General features: G+C 35.5%; 2 protein-coding genes and 1 pseudogene across 2 annotated transcripts; 1 reads left to right on the forward strand and 2 right to left on the reverse strand.

Moving 5' to 3' along the window:
• Positions 1-4,240: 4,240 nt before the first annotated feature.
• Positions 4,241-5,323, reverse strand: LOC147502870 (ATP-dependent DNA helicase pfh1-like). Its single transcript, XM_086604634.1, has one exon. The coding sequence runs from the start codon at positions 5,321-5,323 to the stop codon at positions 4,241-4,243; it is 1,083 nt and encodes a 360-aa protein (XP_086460760.1).
• A 2,695-nt stretch (positions 5,324-8,018) lies between these two features.
• LOC147502871 (uncharacterized) lies at positions 8,019-14,194 on the forward strand (annotated as a pseudogene).
• A 4,025-nt stretch (positions 14,195-18,219) lies between these two features.
• LOC147502872 (uncharacterized) lies at positions 18,220-18,732 on the reverse strand. Its single transcript, XM_086604635.1, has one exon. The coding sequence runs from the start codon at positions 18,730-18,732 to the stop codon at positions 18,220-18,222; it is 513 nt and encodes a 170-aa protein (XP_086460761.1).
• Positions 18,733-21,024: the final 2,292 nt, after the last annotated feature.

Here is a 21,024-nt window from a genome sequence, read left to right on the forward strand (position 1 = left end):
AAGTATGTGTATAATACTAATGATGTAGACATTATAGTTGTGATAATGTTACCTATTTCTTAATTCTTCGACGATTTCATATCCAAGTTCAAATATATCCTTGTTGCCGGCGTCGGGGATAGTTTTTGAACACGCCCCTTTTATTAATCAGAATCATATTGATTTGTAAATGTGAGTCAAATATAAAAGTAGATATAGCTAATTATGTCAATTTAATAAATAATACCTTCAAACTTTTTGACAAACATCGAAGATAAGATGATGACGACGTCTTCTTTTCCAGACATACTGCTTAATATATGTTTTGAGAGATCATCCCATAAAGCTGCTTTTAGTTCTGTTCCCCTGTTTAATAAGTATAATTATGTTAAGTAATGAGATATTTTCTAGTACATAAAGGAAATAATGTATGTATAAATATTTACCTCTCTTTTACGATTGTAATTTCAATGTACTTCCCGAAACCTTGTGGGCTGATTCCTTTCGTCAATCCAATAACATCTGTTTTGTTGGAATTGTCGGTTTAAAATAATGTATGTAAAGATATATAAGAAACCTTCTAAATTCTAACTTAGCCTTCATACCTATAGTATATCACCTTCCCATGTTTGCTTAGAATATGTTCTAGATCGCTGAATGTGAATTTGTTTTTGAGAACGTACCATCATCATCATCGGTTTGTTGCAGCTTAACAAGCGTGTCGCCTTTGAATTTGATTGTGAGATCGTTGTCTATTTGACGGTATGTTCCAGATGTGCTTGCAACAATAAACTTTTCAAATACGAATATATCCCCTTCTTTTAGTTTATCTTTAAATTGGTCTATGTTGTATGCGGGTATGGAAGCTTTCATTTGATTTTCCTGCAATTGAAAATATTTTTTAATAAAAGTAATAGTAATATAATTGAAAGCTTATTGATATTATTTTACCTTTTCGTCAATCATTAACATTTCCAAGCCATATATGGTTTCTGGATTCCTCTGGTTTCTAGCTATCCACATCCTCGTAATTCTTGCTTTTATCTTGCCGCAAAATTTTGTGTCTTTTATTTCATCGAATGTTTTGTATCCTTTTACCGCCATCTTGATACGATTATGAAAAAACCACAAACTGTACTGTTACAATAGAATACGGTGATATTATTAGATCTAACTTCATCATATTTATTAGATCTGTAAGCATGCAAGTTTTATCGAGTAACTTAATTTTGTGATATATAGGTTTGTTTTAGCTTTTGCAATGGGAGGTGGTCTATGTTTGTTTGAATGTCAGTTCATTGGGTAATTATTTTTGTGCTAATTTATTTTAATTGGGTGAAAACTACAAATAAGCTCTTAATATGAGTGAGTGTACTTTGGCATAGTAAGTGGTCATCATATATGTGTATATACTTTAAGTTAAGCGTTATGACTGTCAATCAATTGGTTTGGGCCTCAATTACAGATCAACAATACCCACAACAAAACAAAATCCCACATAAGAACAAAACACAAAAAACAACGGTGTCATGAGTTTTTAACAAACAAAACAAAACTGACCTTTCGTGTACAACTCAACCACCAAAGTAAACTCATTACTTTGTTCGAACAAAAAACAACAAATCCTTTTTCATTCACACCATTAACTCTTTTCTAATAGGTGTCCTAATGTTATTTTTTCCTTAACTCTTTTCTTTTCAAAAAGTTCTTATCACAATTAGATATCTAGTGAAGGTATGGTAGCCTTGAAATTCTGACTCCATATAGTTGTATCTAGGTATCCAGACTCCATAGTTAAATCTAGATGTGTAGTGTGTTTTCTATTAACATGAAAAAAGTTATCAACATTGTGTGTGTTATGAATAATGCAGATAGTAATCAAATATATGTACCTTTGTTTCTTGCAGATGAGACGAAGAGATGAAAATTGAGTACCTATGTTTGAAGAGGATGAAAGCAATTGTTTTCTTGTCTAAACTCTACCGTATGTTATTCTCTCCTTAGTTAGGTTGTATTTATAGTTATTCATATACTAATTCCAATCTGACTTGGATTTCTTTCTAAATATTGTTTTATTAGTAAGTTTTCTAATTGGATTCCACTTTTATTAAAATCCCGTGATGTAGCTTTTCAAAAAGTTCGCATTTTTTTCAGGTATCTGTTCGATGTATAGTGATAGTGGGAGGACACCTTGTCTTACACTCCTATATCACTGTATACGTGTCAAAGTAAATATGGTGAAAAGGGCGGTAAAATTAGGTATATATATAATCTGGACTATAGATATTGGTTTCCTGTCCATATATTGCCTATGTTTTCCAATATTGAAATTGTGTGATATTTCTCGTTATGTGTTAGTGAAGACAATGTTAACGATCATTTAAATGGCTTTCATGAATATATGTAGGAACATTGTGTCAACAGTGAACTTGGATTGCAAATTGGATCTTAAGTCGATTGCTCTCCAGGCTCGTAATGTGGAGTATAATCCCAAGGTATGTTGATTATAGACCATGGATTTCATTTCATTTAAGGAGCATTTAGAAGCTTGATCTTATTGTTATCTAGCAATTAAAGAATCAGATGTTCAAGAACCCGATATGTTTTCCAAACTTTATTACTCTCAACTTACTTTGAAACGATAATTGGGTTTTCAAGTGTTCATAAACTGATATATCCTGCGAAACTTATATCAGTTATCAATCTAATGTGAAGTTTTAAGCAACTTGATTTGGGTTTTTATAATTACATACCAAGTAGATGGCTAATCCTAAGAGTTTGATGCGTCATAGAGTTAATAATCCTTAAATTAGTTACTGTTAGTATTTTTAGGGATTTTCAGGATTGAGTTTAATTAGTGTTTTAGAGTGTTTTAGGCTATTTCTATCTGTGGGGTTATTTTAATTACGAATATAATGTTTCTATTTTGATTAGAATTATTTTTAGAATAGGTTTCTATTAAAAGCATAAGAATGAAAAAATGTTATAAGGAGAGGTGTTAAGAAGATAGAAAATGACTTGCAGTATCTTGGTACTGACTTGTCATTTACATCAGCTTACAAAGCGATAATAAGTACATACTGTGCTGACCATCAGGTTATTTTTTTTATTCTTTCTGAAGTCTGAACCCATTTCCTTACCTTTAATTTCTTGAGGTATTTTAGAAAAGCTTACGTAGGCGCGCTGCATTGTCTTCAATTATTGAAGTTATGCCTACTTCTGGAGAAACTGGGGTCGGGTTTGGTTAATGAGAATGCGGTCGTTGTGACCTATTTAAATGGAAATCTTTTTCCTGGATTGGCAAGATTGAATATATACAAAAGAAAAATATATAAAATTAAAAAAAAATCATTGAATTTATATATGGAATAAAAAAAAGTGCACCAAATAAGCATTATCTAACTAAACTTGAGGTAAATCATTTAGTACTTCTCTATACACAATGTTTTGTGTATATCCTTCAGGCTCGTTTTCTGCTCTAATTATTAGGAACTTTAGCCCTTGTCGCGATGTTGTGCGTGATGCAGCAACGTACAGCTAGCCATGAGTGAACACTGGCCTTGGCAAGTAAACCCCAACATCATTGAAAGTCTGCCCCTGACTTTTGTTTATCGTCATCGCATAGCAAACTTTAACAGGGAATTGTTTTCTCCTAAATTCGAATGGCAACTTGGTGTCACTTGGTTCCAATATTATTCGTGGGATTATTACCTTGCCGCCTATGTTGGTCCCTGTTATAATATCAGCTTCTATGACCTTTTTTCCCAACTGTGTCACAATCAGCCTTGTTCCATTGCACAAACATGCACTTTGGTTTATGTTCCGCATAAGTAGAATCGGAACACCTTTCTTTAGCTCGAGGTCGTGGCTTGGTAATCCCGAGAATTGCAAGGTGTTCAAGAACTCAATAGGGTACAGAACATCCTGGCTTTCTTATTTACCTGCTATTGGGCTTAGTGAGTCTGCACTCAAGTAGTGATGAACTTCTCCAGGGAGGATTGAAGACATTATATAAGAATTTATCTCATCAACGCCTTTCATTTTTGGAGCCGAATACTCCTCTCTTCGGATAGTGTATTTGATTTTCAAGAACATCGTCGCATTTTGGAAAGATCCGATATAGATTGTTGAAACTATCCGGTGGATTGAATCATCGGAAGGTGGTATGAGGAGATCATCCGAATTTCTACCCACGATGGTTTGGCTTCGTCGCTTTATCGATATTGCCGGTAGTTTGCCATCTCCAAGGTCTAACACCCACTTACTGAAATCTCTTTGCACTTTTCGAAATGATTCGGCCATTCATCACCATCATATTCTTTGCTAGCTGAAAAACTTTACAGTTCCTCCAAAGGTGCGACCTGCTTATTGAAGCATCAACAATATTTTCCCTTCTTCCTTTTCGAACGACCGGCAGTATTTGTCTGAAATCTCCTCCTAATAGGAAAGTTTTTCCTCCAAATTCAGTGCTTTCTGAGTTAGGCACGATTTCTTTCATGATGTCTTTCAAAGTGCGGTCAACTGCTTCAAAGTTGTGCCTATGATTCATAGGTGCCTCGTCCCATACAATGAGATCAGCTTTCTGGATTAGTCTTGCCAGGTCTGTATTAGGTGGGATGTCGCAAGTTGAGTTTTCAGCAATTGGAATTGGAATTTTGAATCTTGAGTGTGATGTTCTCCCACCTGGAAGGAGGAGCGAGGCTATTCCTGAAGAAGCAACTGCTAAAACAATCTTTCCTTCTGAGCGCAACTTAGATATGATTGTCTTGTAGAGATATGTCTTCCCAGTTCCTCCGCTTCCATAAACGAAGAATACACCGCCAGCTTTTGAGTCAACGGCACTTGTGACTGCTTGGAACACTTTATATTGTTCTTTGTTGAGGCGCTCGTGCATATTTAAGTAGTTCTCATGCAAGTCTTCCCGGTTGTAGTCCATTTCCTCGTCAACCATTCTATTCCCAGATGTGAGTTGTGTATCCATGTCTGGATAGATTTCTTTTAAACCGGTGATAGTTCTCAATGTTTTTTGTCTACGCATCAAGATTTTTTCAATCTCACATAAGGTGAAATTCTTGACCTGGCTTTCTGTGAGTGTGGCAGTTTCTTCATTTTTCAAATGCCTATACCTGAATAGAATGTCTTCTCCTAGGTTGTCCCAGTGGTCTTCCCACAGTTTCAAAGGATCTGTCACTTCACATAGCAACAACAGTGTCACAAATAGTTCTCTTAGTGATCTAGCACTCGCCCAATCGCTTGCCTCTTTAAGTGCATCATGCCATTCGTTGTCATCTTCGAGTAGACCAAGTGCCATACATGCACTTTTATAGTCCGGGTGCAAAGACATCGTTGATCCTTCAATGTCTTCATAGCTTTGAGGTCCTTAGACAATGTTAAGAAGCATCCGCAGATAGTATCTTTTCGCCGATGTAGGGTGTGCGTGAAACACACGACCAATCTTTCTCTTCCCTCTCTTTCCTCTTCGAGTCCATGTCCTTTTGGTTTTCTCGCCATGTCCATTTTGTTGGGAAATCAACATATGTGAGCTCTCTTGCATCAGCATGCGGTGCATTTGTCTTCAACCATTCTCGTGAACTGTTTTTTTTAACTTTCGCTTCAATGATTTCTTCCGGATCATCGTTGTCATTGTAATAGGCCATCCGTTCATCTACTTAATAATAATGTAAGATATATGAATAACAATGTGTTGAATTAACTATTAAATGACTACAATGATTTTCTCATTACCTTCAAGATGGAATGGTAGCCGTTCGACACGGATCCTTGTATTGTGTATCGAATTTCAAAATCCTCCAAGTTGCCTCCGGGCGGATACATATCGACCATCCAAGTAATTTTTATTTCACAACTTCTTCAATGACCTTCTTTCCAGCTTAATTTGTATGCGTGGCGACATTTTCAACGATGAGAAATGTTGCTCGATCTTTTCCTTTATTGATGTATTTGAAGAGATACTTAATTGACCGTGTTATTTCGCTGCAATGTTCCACATTGATATGGGCTTGGTACTTGACAACCAAGTCTCTCACAGTGGTGGAACTACCCATCCGTTGTCTAATTCTCGCTTCCCCACAATTAATTTCCTGCCATTGTTTCTCCTTCTATAGACTGTGTACTCGTTTTGGTTAATGACTGTTTCACTGCAATATTTTTTCGGATAGTGCCGTGAGCATTTATTTTTAACCATACATGGGCAAGACATGTTATCTATTCCACACGGTCCGTGTATCATGAATTCTACAACCGCCTTGTATCCCACTTCATCACTCATTGGGTTAGGCAACTCTGCTGAGATGAGCTTGTCGATATCAAAAGGAGTTTTTGGCTTATTAGTTCTGTCTAGGAATAACAAAATATGAGCATGGGGTAGCCCTCTCTTTTGGAACTCTATCGTGTACATAGCTGCAAATATGATATTTACATGTCAGTTCTGTAATTGAATAATTGTAAATAAAATAACAACATAGAGATTCATTACCTGCCCAAGCTTTTCCGAAATGTTTTTTCCGCTGCAAGTCTGTCATTAGCTTATCCAGTTTAATCTTAAACACCCTTGCTTCAATATCGTCTGTCTTCTGGGCGTAGTCCTTTATCTATCTTGTCTAGAGTCGATGAATTTCGGCCATTTCGGATTGCAAGTGAAGGTGACAAAAAGGTCCGAGGGCTCTGCCCATCTACAGATAGCTATCGCATCCTGGTAGTTTTGGACCATGTATCCTCCTGTGAAAGACGACGGTAGGACTAATCGTTTACCAGTCGAAGCCGCATTTGTATCACCCGCAACTACAGTGTCAACTAACCCTTTGTACAGGTCAGATCTTATTTTGTCTTGATTTTGTCTCACCCAATTCAATCTGTTCTCTTCAGTAGCTGCAGAACCATCAACCAAGTATTGTAGCATCAGTCTTCTTCCACAAACAATAGTATGTCCTTCATTTGCCCTCTGGTGTATCCGATAAGCATAGTACTCTCTCATGCTCACGTGTTTCCTTTTCTTCACATTTGAACCCTTTCTATAAGGGATTCCCAACATGTATCCATCTTCTGCATATGGAAAAAGTAAAGGATATTGCATCGCCATGAAACTTGGAAACAATTCGTTTATTCTCTTAAGACCGTGGCCTATTACGTCTACAACAACATCTCGGGGTCCCGCAGATACTTCTCCATTCCCAAGAATAAGTCTAGCAATCTCTGATGTAGAAGGCAAGTTATACTGTCTTCCATCAGTCTGTCTTGTTCCAATAAGTTTAATACTAACATTGGCCAACTTGGACTCTTTAAACCTATCCCTTGCCATTCTGTAAACCTTTGTGAGGTTATTTTCATCATTAAGCATTTTCATTAGTCCTTCAACCACATCTAGATCTAATCTTTCATCATCCTCCTCATTTTCTTTATATGGAATTTTTTTATCAAGTGCCTTTATTCTATTTGAAACTTCATTTGCCGAAGTCATACATGTACAACTGTGCAAATTTTGGTTCTTTGCCCTTCGATGGTAGAAGAGTTCGATCCTCGGTGGTAATTTTGACCACTTATCTTGAACACATATGGACCCTTGCCATCGCTCACACGAGTGATCAACTACACCACCCATTGATGTGAATGCTAAAATGGAATTGTAAGCCCCGATGTTTTTGCAAAGTTCGAGGATCTCGAACCACCCTTTAGAATCCAAAAAGACGACGCAGAAAATTAGGCTGCTCTTTCAAAAGTGGTAGTTGAACTTTACCTTTTGACAACATATTGAAAACTTTGGATTTGATGTTCTTCTCGCTTTGTCTACCCTTTCCTCATTACCGGACCATGGCTCCACAAAAAGAACACACACATGTTGGACCTCCAAAATTCCATGGCTTTTCTACTTGTCCTACATATAACATAATATCATTGTTAATATATGTTGAATAAAATATAACACAAAAATATAAGTAGTAGATCTTACTTGGATGGGAATCATCGACTTGATCAATAATTGATGATTCGTTGAACTGTCCATTAATCGATTCACTATCAGAATCTTCCCCATTCATCTGGGACTGGTAATCATTGTTCTCAGTCGCCTTTCTCATGCGTTTAGATACATCTAATATAGGTTCTTTCTTGCATTTGGAATCTCTAATAACTGTTCACAGGTTACGTAAAAGTTAATAAATTAATAGCATAATAAACAAATAGAATACACTTATAATAGCGTTATAGACGATACCTGATTCTTTGTAGATGGTGTTTGCAGCTACTAAGTTTGTGTAGTACTGATTATAGAGGTTGCAAGTTCTGAACTGATCCAAAAGCTTCTTTTGTTGATTCAGATGGTTCTTTTGTTGATTGTAGTCTCTAATCTCATTCAAAATTGTCCTTCTTCCAAATCTATTTACTGTAGCTTGTTCTTTACTGACAGTAGGTATTGTTTTCGACAATGTTATTCTTTTTCTTTTTGTACTTGGTGAAACCATGATACCTGTCAATGCCATGAGAAATTTTTTTTGTCAATGTCATTGTGTATAAAGGGTAATGCAAATAGTGTTAAGAACATTTCTGCATCTGAAACTGGTCCAGCTGTATCTTTGATATCTGATGGCGATGATAAGAATAACAGCTCAATAGTTGTAATAAGGCGGGATAACTACAATCTTCCTGATTTTCCTACCAAGTATGATCATGCATTGTTCTTTGTTATCAAATCCTACAGTGAAGATGACATTCATAAGAGTATCAAGTATAATGTATGGGTGAGTACTCCAAATGGAAATAGAAGGCTTGATAGTGCGTATCAAGATGCACAGGAGAAAATGAGACGTAAGGCAAACAAGTGTCCGGTGTTCCTTTTTTTTTTTTCGTATGCTTTTGTGATTGATTTTATTTGGTGGAAGTGTTTTCTTTAACATGCGGTGTTTTCTCCTTTATAACCGAAAGGACTGATATTATATTCCTTTGGTTTTCTCTTCTTAAGGTAAATGCAAGTGGCCAATTCTGTGGTGTAGCTGAGATGATTGGGCAAGTAGATTTCAATAAGAACATGGACTTTTGGCAACAGGACAAATGGAATGGGGTTTTCCCTGTTAAGTGGCACTTTGTAAAGGATGTTCCAAATCCACATGTTCGCCATATAATACTTGAAAACAATGACAACAAACCTGTGACCAACAACAGAGATACATAGGAGGTTTGTGCAACTAATGTTACTGGCAATAGTGATAACTAATTCCTGTTTTGTATTTTTTCCTAAAAGTTTCACTTGTCCTTTTTTGCAGATAAGATTTCCTCAAGGCATGAACATGTTGAATGTATTCAAGAATCATCTATTGAAAACATCAATATTGGATGACTTTACTTTCTATGAGAGCCGTCAGAAGGCAATGTAGGACAAACGGATTAGGGCACCTACACCACATTTGGCTCCTCTCCAGGTTTGCACTTTAATTTGTTTTACTATATATTTTGTTGTGATTAATCACTATTTTATTATGTTCTCCAACTTGGACAACGTGGGATTAATTTTGTTCCACACAAATCACATGGGGTCTTTAAATCACTTATATGTTAAACATATAAAGCTAACCGCGGTTAAGATTAAATATCAAGAATATCTAAAGCACAATGAACAGATGACCTTGTTATGAGGTTTATGTTATCAAATATGCTGGTAGATACAAACATATTCCATCGATAGAAAAAAAGATACAAACATATTCCAAAAACTCCATTTATTATAGACCTGGGCATAATCTAGATCAGACGTCCTTGCATTTTGTTATGAAGTTTTTTCCCAATTTACTTTTGAATACTACCTAGTTGCTTGGAAGTTATATTGTGCTAAGAGGTAGTAACTTATCCAACAACTACTATTGTTCACTTTACAGGTATGAAATTCAGTTAGGGATGCATGACCCCTATGAGGATTGTGTGGCTGCAATGAGGCTTTACAAAAGAATGCGTGCTCAAAATCATCCGGTAGAGGAATTCACTACATCAACTGTGGCTCATTCTACTCGCTGTTCGACAATCTATGATTCCTTGAAACCTAAGGAGCTAGAGGGGATGTGCTCAGAAGACCTTTTAAAGATTTCTAAACCAAAGTTCAAGTCTTTGGTGTCCGGATTCAAAGCCAAACTTGGAGTCTTGATCTAACAATTATCCACGCCAATGATACTTTGTGGATGCATTTCCTTTGGCCAAAAGTTTAGGTTGAAATAGATAGAATGGTCATACAAACTCTAGATTTTATTACAAAAGTTATGTTTTTAGATTCTCTAGTGGTTCTTTAGATCCCGATGTACTAACTCAATGAATCCGGTCTATATTTTTTTTTGGTTTTGCTAGTACTCTCTCTTTCAAGCAAAGGATTTGCATTGTATTCACACCTTGTATGTGTGATTAGTGTCTACTTTTATCTGTATTTGTGATTTTACGTAGTTTTCTAAGTTTAGTATTTCATTGGTACGATTGTTTTGTGTTTTCGTCATATATGTTTTCTCTTAAAATAATGAATAGAAAGTTAATGTCAATATAACAATATCCTTGAAAGATGGCATGGTGGTATGGTGCAATGATGAGTGCAACGAAGACAGTTGATAACAAACAAAAACGAAGAGTATAGCCCCGAGATCAAAAAACGAATTCAAACAAAAGTTCACAGCAATACAAAGAAGAGTATAGGCCCTATGCTACGATCACGGAACCGCTGGAACTCTAAGGTAATAAGAGAATGCAGATACTCGAATACGATCACGACAAACTTACAACAGAGAAGAAAAGAAGAGTATAGGCCCTACGCTACGATCACGGAACCGCTGGAACTCTAAGGTAATAAGAGAACGCAGATACTCGAATACGATCACAACAAACTTACAACAGAGAAGAAAAGAAGATTATTTACCTGTGAAGAGGATACTCCACACCACACAACTCGATTAAAGATCACGTAGTAAAGAATACGATCACGGCACCGCTGGAACTCAATTAAAGATCACGTAGTAAAGAGGTATTTATGCTATTATTTGAGTTTTGGTTTTAAAAAGAAAGGAGATTCCCGTTTGAAGTTGGATTCTAAAAGGGAAAGAGTTTCCTATTTTAAGTTAACTATTAAGTTGATGAGGTGGAATTTTGTGGGAGCTTGAAAAATACCCCTTGTGGGAGCTTTAATATTAAGATATATAGATATAAAATATATATATAAAGATATGCAGGGCATGATAGTTTGGGATTTTGGAATTTTGAAAATTTGGAAAATTGAAATTAACAATATTTCGACTTATGTCATATTTTGATTTCGACAAGATTTTGAAATTATCAATATTTCAACTCTATGTTGTTTTTTCAGATTTTGGGTTTAATCTCCCTAGTTGATACATAACCACCATAAAAACCCCCTCATTACGTACTAACCCATAAAAACCCCCTATTTTTCTAAAATACCCAAACTGACTAAAATACTCCCCACACATAAAACCTTAAATCTCAAATTTACCTTCTCTCTTTCTTCTTGCCGCATCCTCTATTCTTGTAAACCCTAGATATCCTACAAAACCAAATTAAGATGACAAAACAACCGAAAAATAAGAGAGAAACACCCAACAAAACAAAAAAATCGAAAGTTTCTATGTCACAAAAAAAAAAAAAAAAAAAAAAAAAAAGCGAAATCGAAGGTAAAAATCATTTTTTTTTTAATTTTGTTTGTAAATAAACGAAATCTAAGGTGAAAATACTTAATTTATGATATAAATATGCATTTTCATATATAAAAGTACAATTACATATATATGTGTATGAATTAGTAAATTAGTTTCATATGTAAATTTGTGTTCAAGCATATTCTAAATGTGAATTCGTATTTTCACAAGTGAATTTGTATTTGCATATTCGAAATTTGTATTTGGTCATCTTTTGAAATTTGTATTTACATATTCGAAATTTGTATTGCACCAGGATGTAAAATTTACTGGTTCTAACAAGGTATTCCGTTCTTCTGCATTGCTAATGCTAAAGCTTGTACAAGATTTGAAGGGAAGAATTAGGGATATTCATATCACCAAGATGAAATAAACTCCTTTTGGTCATCTTTTTATGGTTTTTGTCGATGGAAAGGTCGATAGTAGAATGTTAGAGAAACCAAGCCACATCATTATAAAGTTGTTAACGAGTTGGTGCAAGGAGAGGCATAAGTTTAAGATAGGAAGTAAGTTTGTGTCTTTATGTCCGTCTGATGTGACTGTAACCTTTGGGCTTCCGTGATGATGGGAAAGTTGTTGTTTTCCAGTCAGGAATGAGAATAGACGAAGCTATTTTTGGATCACCATTCCTATTGAGATGTTTCTCCAGAGTTAACAAGATAACAACAACGGTTGTAAAAGAAATCTTGAACCAGATTGTATATTTAACATACCTTACGGACATTGAAGATGTGGTGAGACTACTCGTCATTTTTTTTATGATGACAATATTTGTAAGTAGTGGTGTGAGTGGAATAGCTTGGTCCTTCCCAAAGCATGTTGAGACTTTGGAAGCTATGTGGAGTGTGTCATGGGCTGCCTCAGTTCACTCAGAACTAATTGAAAAAATTCAGAAGTGGGATAGCAGTAGTATGTTCAAAATTTTAGGATGCATTATTCAGCTTTTGGTAAGTTTAGTTTGTTTTCTGACATATGCATAGTTATATTTTCATAGCATATATCACCTCATATGATAAAAGAGAATATACATTTGCATATGCATATGTAAGATGTCATATGTTGGTAATATACTAACATTATATTGTCTGCATTTTAGTATTTTTGTATGTAATTTTGTTTTCACATATGCATAGTCATATTTTCATAGTCTATATCACAACCTTAGAGGGATGTTTTCTGGATTGGTCCTTCAAATTTGTAGATGAAATCCGATATCCAGCCCCATTGGTGGCCCTTAGTACTCACTATAGACTAGTCCTAAATTTCGGCTTCTTAATGAAATAGCAGTCCTGAGGTCAATGTTGGATTTCAGTACACTCTCTATATTACTATTGGGCAGGCCCTTGAACTGCTCAAGTTACGTTAGACTGCATGGTGTATATCGTGAGCACGTAGATCCATTGTAAGAAGTGTTGTAATTGGCACATGGTGCTTACGGGAAGGACTCTGTACAATCCAAATCTGAAAATTTTGTCACCTAACTAGGTTTGTATTTCTGAAAATTTAGTTTGTACAGCGCCAGTTATAAACTTATCATTGATTGATTGTAGATTGTACATCCTTTCAAACAAAGCAAAAGTTGATCAGTCAATCAGTGATTTTGGTGGAGATCTAGTTTTACTTTTTAGCATAACATTATTTTTTAGTTTGGACTGAAAATCTGATTGACAGAATTCATGTTAGTCGGGTAATTAGAGAGTTAGTTAGGGATGACCGACCACATTACTAGTTGCAATTAGGGATGACCTTAGAAATATATATGAAAATATATTTACATATGTCAGGTGTATGAAAATATATATGAAAATAGAATTTTACATATGAAAATAGAAATTTACATATGAAAATCTATATTTGCATATGAAAATTGAAATTTACATATCCAATGCAAATGTTATATGTCATATGTCATATGTTGGAAAAAGAATTCTATGAAAATGTTGTTAATACAAATTCACATGTTATGTGTAGTACTTTTTGTGTGAGCATGTGAAACTTTGTGAGCAGTTCGCGAGACTTGTTTCCCACGGATTGCAAAGTGGTCGATGGAACGACTAGCGGATGAAGTATCAAAAACTTTCAAGTGATAAAATGTTCCCAATTGCCACATCAAAGTAAAATTGGAACTGACCGAGGAAGAGAAAGAGGCATTATACCCTGAACACCACCAAAGTGAAGCTGAAAGCTTGAGGAGGGAAAATGCTGAGTTGAAGAGGGAGAATGAAGAGTTGAGGAAACTTAGTAAAGATTTAAGGGGTGAACTTGGTAGACTGACGAGAATAGTTTGTGAAGAGAGTCTAGAAGATATGTTTGAAAATCATGAACATAGAGATGTAGATATGGTTGAAGGGATAGAGAACAGAGATGTGGATTTGGTTGAAGAGGAGGGCAAAAGAGAGTCCGAGTTGTCCGAGAAAGAGTTGGCTGAAAAGGAAGAGTTATCCGAAAAACATGAGGAGGAGTGTGGAGAGTTGGCTGAAAAGGAAGAATCCGAGTTGGATGGAGAAGAGGAAAGCAGCTGAGACAAAGTCAGATGAGGAGGAGGAGGAAAAAGGTGAGGGAAAACCTAACTCGATGTTTAAGAAAGTAAGGAAAGGGAGCGGATGAAGAAAACATCAACAATATATGAGTTCGGAAATATTAAGAAGCAAACAAGGAATACTAATTAAAGTTGCTGAATTGGATGATGAACCAGTGATTGATACAGATGATTTCGAGACTCCACCACCCCCGCCCGTAGGAAAGCCTATGTCAAAACCACATTCAACCAAGCTGTGGAGTCTACTTGATAAAGAGAAGTTGTCGTTGGTGGAAAGTTTTTTTAGAAAAGAAAACCAGAAGTAAAATTTACTTTTCATAAATATTTGTAAGTTTTTCTTATCGTCTATGTAATTGCACAACTTGTTTCGATCGTGTATGCATATTGCAGTACAATTGCGTGGATGGACATTCAAATGCACTTGAAAATACAGGGGGAACACGTGAACCACTTGATGTTGAACTTCTTCGTCAATGACAAGGTAAATATTTTGATTACTTAAATCTTTTGAAATGAAAAAACTTGCAATTTAGTAATTTTTCATACTGCTTCTGGTAGATCATTGATTGGTACGTGCACTTCCAACTCTCCAAGGAAGTGGAAAAGCTAATTGGATTTTCTCCACCAAAGTGTCTCCATTTCTCATCATTTGCATGGGTAAGCATCTTCCATGTAATTTAATTACTGAAGTTGAATATGTAAATTCAACTGAATATGCATACAAGGCATGAAAATGTTGTTGTTCTTATTTGTTGTAGCTGGCTTTAAGAGATAACCAGAAACAAGGCATGGAAGTCTATGTCATAGATGTCCTAAAACAGTTTGACAACAAGGTCGCTCATCTATTTTTCATCATAAATAGTCCCAAGTTAAGAAAATTCAAAAATGGTTATCACTGGATGGACTTTGCTTCATGTTGATAATTTGAATTGGGAATGGATGCACTATGACTTTTTAAGGCCAAGGAACTATGAGAAGAATAAATACATTCCGTTAGAAGATGCTGAAATGTTGGTAAGTGAAATTTTATTTTAAGTTACTATGTAAATCTATATTTACATAGGTCAGTTACTATATAAATCTATATTTACATAAGTCAGTTACTATGTAAATATATATTTGCATATATATTTACAATGGGACTATTGTAATGCATTTAGCAATCTGCACAAAGCATTAACAACAGCAAAGTAAGTTTCTGGAACCATCTCAAGCAACTGTTACAATGTAACATTTTTCAGTTTTTGACCCAACAAAGAAAATCTAATTACCAGTAATTTCTCTCTTATTATATGCTTGGCATTTGCATACCGGAGGAGTTTTTGCATAGACATTGGGCAGACCCCAAAGGAATAGCTTCACTCACTCTTGGGTTCGATAAAATGAGTAGTTTTGAGATTATCTGGCCTAGGAATTTTGTTAGAAATTTTAGTAGTGGTCTCGTTTGTTTTAGACAGAGTGCTCTGTACGTTCTTGGCATCTAGACACGGATAACTGAAATTTCAAAGGTTCCATATATAAAGTCACTGCATACATGCATGATGTTTGACTTAGGTGCATGCCGCAAGTTGTTGTTGTTGACTCTTTCTAGTTTCTAGTATTAAGATCGAGTTTAAGAGCCTCTAATCACCGGAGGGCATGGACTGAAGAAGCAGCTGTTTACATATTTAACACGACAAGGGGGAAATCGACCCCTCACAAATCACAATGTCAATTTTTCTATGGTACTGAAATTTATCTAAAATAATACAAAAATGTCAGAAAAGACACTTTACTTGTTTGGCATATTTCATACCTTAACTGTAGATACTTATTTTAGAAAATCTAATCTTGAGAGAAAATATTGGTCTAGCTTTACGTCAAATGTTCAATGGATAATTTTATTTTAAGTTACTATGTAGATTTAAATTTACATAGGTCAGTTACTATGTAAATATAGATTTGCATATATATTTACAAAGTTTTTGTAATTTTTTGTTCAATTTAATGCAGCAAGAAAGGGTGGTGGAAGCTATTAGATGTAGGCGTCAGGAGCTAAGGTTGCTAGATGTGGATTTGATGAAAGATATCAAAGTTGGAGCATGCCCACAACAAGGAGAATCGTAAAAACTTAACATCCCAAACTTAAATGTCTTTTTAATCTCTTATCTCTTATCTTAAACTTCTTTTTTGCATTTTCAATTCAGATTGTGGTTTCTTCGTCATTTTGTTTGTGAAGGCTATAATATGTGAAAAAACTATCTAAGATATAATGCTAGAAGCCGTGAAACAATTGAGGGTTAACCTGACATATGAGATCGTATTAAGCCAACAAGAAAAATGGGATCCAAAAGAAGAATGCAAGAAATGAAGAACTGATTTTCCATATTTCTAGTTGATTACGTTGTGTTTATTTGTGTTAAAACATTGGAACCATTCTAACTCGGGAGTGTTCGATTATGATGTACTATTACTGTTAATGTGTTGGAGTTGTTTAGTATTGTTCTGCATATTCTGCAACTAGCTTCAGATTGCGTTTATATATAATGTGGTTCTTTCTGCATTTATATTTACTATCAATTCTGTTTAATTTGTTTTTCAACTCTTTAGGTTGTTATGCTCTTTTAAATGTAATATGTGCTTCTTGATCTTTTAATGTGCAAAATATAGGGACCATGGTCCCAGACGAGGCTTCTGCAGATTGCTAAATGCATTACAATAGAGTCCCATTGTAAATCCTTAATTGGTTACGTAACAACTGAAAGTAGGTTATGCATTTAGCAATCTGCACAAAGCATTAACAACAGCAAAGTAAGTTTCTGGAACCATGCTTGCTATAAATTACTGGTTAGGTGATTTTGGATTGTAGGTGAGAAGTGAGCCTTTGGGTTAATGATCTTTTTTGTAGGAAGCTTGTTCTTGTATGAAACTCATCCAGCTCAGGCAATTGTTAAAATATAACATTTTTTAGTTTTTGACCCAACAAAGAAAATCTAATTACCAGTAATTTCTCTCCTGTTATATGCTTGGCATTTGCATACCGGAGGAGTTTTTGCATAGACATTGGGCAAACCCCAAAGGAATAGCTTCACTCACTCTTGGGTTCGATAAAATGAGTAGTATAGCTTCAATCACTCTTCACTCTTGTTCATAACCTCCCCTAGATATAAGAGCCAAGCTCGTGACGGCTACCCTCTTGTTCATTTCATTATTTATTACTTTTGTACAAGTCCATGGCCTATATGTCCATTTTATGTTAAAGCCAAGAGTTATCATGCATGCACAAGTTTTGCTCTTTTGTTGTCGTCCAAGGTTGTGCAAATTGGGAAGACGACAAATTAACCTAAACTCCTAGAGTGGACAGATTTAGTATATATGAATCCAACTGATCACCATTTCATCTCAAACATCTACTAAATTGGATAGAAAAGCTAGCTCAAACATCTACTAAATTGCAAAGCAAAGTTTTAGTGTCTATATAAATATAGATTTACATATATAGTGACTATGTAAATATAGATTTATATATATTCTGTCAGGTGTCAGGCCAATTTCATTCCCAAAAGGTATTATGTAAATTTAAGTTTGCATAGCTTTAGTGACTATGTAAAAATACATTTACATATATTTGGTATGTCTGGAACTTTTCAATCCCAAAAGTTATTATGTAAATATATATTTACATATATAATGACTATGTAAAAATACATTTACATAAAATTTGTCAGGTGTCAGGTTAATTTCATCCCCAAAAGTTACTATGTAAAACTATATTTTCATTCTCCAACTAAAAAACGTAATATATAAAATCCAACATCAAACTATAAAATCCAACAAGTTCATCGACATCTTGTTTTTCATATACGAGCAACATCAAAGAATAGATGAAAAAATGCAAATTCATTGAACCGGTGCAGAGCATGTTGTAGGAGTGGAGCCCACTCTTGGGTTGCGGTGGCCATAGCAAGGGCCCTTGTTCTTCTTCCTACCTCTTGTAGCACCCGTGTTGTGCTTCCGTTTCTTGTCTGGTCACCCCATCTTCTTTTTCAGTTCCGGAGGTAGTAAATCAGGCACACTTGGTATCTTAGCAGGCATTTTACTGTTCTCCACAGGTACTATAGCTCTTGAATAACTATCACGGAATGTCTGAGAATAGAAGAATTTATCACAGTAGGTATACACATTCAATCCATCAGCCAAAATGGAGCGCAGTGCATGTGCACAAGGGAATCCTTCGATTCTCCACCAATTACAAGAGCAGTGACTTCTATTCAAGTCAACCAAGTGAGTATGAGTAGCACGCACCTCAAAAATACCCTCCCTTGACTTGAGAACCGCCCAACTTCTCCCCACCTCGATCCTCTTAGCCAATAAAGTTTCCATAGATGGACATAAGATAGTAGTCCAGCTCCTAGCTAACTCCCGCCGACTAGACATCATTTTCATAATTTTTCCACGGATCTTGTCCACCATTGCAGTGATAGGCAAGTGCCGTTCTAGTAGGATCCAAGAGTTGAAGCTTTCAGCAATATTGGAACACATATCGCCATATCTATTTCCTTGAAAATAAGCATTACACTAATGCTCATAACCTATGGTGGACAAAAATGTTTTCACTTGATTGCCGCAAACATCTCGAAAATCAGCCATCACTTTCTCAAACTCATGGTGCGTCCCAGCATAGGCAAGGTCTGAAAAAAGATCCAGGGTATGCAAGCGGAAGCAATGGTTGCTGGGCCTAGCTGAATTAAGATTATTTTTAAGGTGCCACAAACAATAACCATGATGGGGATCAGGAAAAACACGAGGGACACCCACGAGTAGACCATGGTTTCTGTCAGATATAAAAGTTAGCCTATGATCTTTGGAGACCACCAACCTAAGTTGCTCCAAGAACCAATCCCAATTATCATCGGGCCAGAAGTACAACCGCCATAGCTACTGGAAAAATACCTGGAACACAAATAAACATCAATTACTTATTTGGTTTTGCGTACCATACTCATTATGAAAACTTAACTCATATATATAAAAATAAATTTTCATAGGCTAAATTATTATGTAAATATTAAAATGCATAGGCTAAACATCTGATGTGAACATAAATTTTCATAGTTTATGCTTGTTCAGTTTTACAAGCTACTATGTAAAAAGTCACAAACTCAAAAAGACATACCCCCATTTGCATTTTTGGCAGTAGCTGACAAGACACACCCCTTGTATTTTGTTTTCACGAAAGTTCTATCCAAACAAAGCATAGGACGACATAAGTTAAAGCCGTGAATACAAGCAACAAATGCAACAAATAATCTCTTGAACTTTCCTGTTGTTGATTCCTTTTCCAAAACAACATGACTCCCTGGATTGGTTTCTTTCAGCTTTCCAACATACCAATGTAACTAATGATAAGATAAAGCATAGTCCCTATATATCTCCTTCAATGCAAGATCTATGCCGGTATGCGCAAATTAAAGTAATAATTCAAGTTCACACCATATACCCTTAGAAAATGGTCAGTGATTTCACCTGGCTTAATCAAAGGCTTGTCTCTCACCATATCTAAAACAATACTCTTTACAAGTTTACTATTCACTGGGGGATTGTTAACGTCAGCGAAACCAGCTCCACATGTGTGTTTTGCTTCCATTGTCTTTATTTCAAAGAACTTTGGTATTTTATACTTCTTGGATGTGTGAACTCTCCATAGACACCGGATTTCAGTCTTCAAATAACACTCAGCCGTGACTCTATCAGGATCATTCTTCTTAATAAGAACTCTGTAATTATTAACAAGACAATGGCGTAAAAGCTCAACACAAAAATTGGTAGCAACACCAGGAAATCTCTGTCCCACACCAGTCAAAATAGGCAAAGAAGCAACATTAACATATTTTTCATCATATGTAGTAGAAGACAGAGAAGAACTAGAAGTACAAGAAGAAGCAGAAGAGAGACTTTGGAACTAGAACCATCGTCACACAAAGCAAAAAATCCTCTTGACGATGCTATTATAAAAAATGTATCAAAATTTTTAACCAAATTAAAGCAAACAAGGGATTGAAGCTCCGAGTCAGTATTTATCACAATACGCTTTGAATCCCTTACAAAAGACAGTTCTATAGATAATGGAGTAAGATCTGGCCACTTTTCAGAAATTGTACGCTTCAAATCGAAAATCAACCGTTAGTCCGGACACAGACACTCATAATTTGTGTCTTGTACATAATAGCAAAAAGAGCAGTCCCATCCATGTCTGCATTTGCAAAAAACAACAAAATCAAATTGATGAACATATGTAAATGTATTATTACATAGTCAATATCACCACCAAAACAATATTTTCAAAGAATTTAACTTTTAAATTTTCATGGCCAAATCGTGTTATCCAAGCAATTTAACTCAGAGATTCATCGCAAAGAAGATGGAAAAGAGGTGAATCTCTTCAGCGTCTAACCTTCTTTCGTCAATTGAGAAACAAAAGAAGTCAAATTGTGTGAGAAACAAAAGAAGTCAAATCGTGTTATCCAAACAGATGAATCGGTGTTTTTCTCAATTGAGAAACAAAAGAGATCAAATCGTGTTATCCAAGTAGATGAATCGGTGTTCTCTGGTTCTTCTTGGTCGAAATTACGATGAATATGTAAAAAGGGTAAAATGGGTAATAAAATAAAATAAGAAATAGAATTCGGACTGGATTTTCGCTGTTATTGGAAAGCAGGGAGTTTATGTGATATGGGCCGATAAATGGGGAAGTTATGTAGTATGGGCCGATAGGAAGGGGTTTATACTCATCCGGATTAAAACCAAGCCCTATTTCTTGGTTGTTTTTTCTGT

The sequence above is a fragment of the Coptis chinensis genome, chromosome 4 (assembly GCF_015680905.1).
Source record: "Coptis chinensis isolate HL-2020 chromosome 4, ASM1568090v1, whole genome shotgun sequence".
Taxonomy (NCBI): domain Eukaryota; kingdom Viridiplantae; phylum Streptophyta; class Magnoliopsida; order Ranunculales; family Ranunculaceae; genus Coptis; species Coptis chinensis.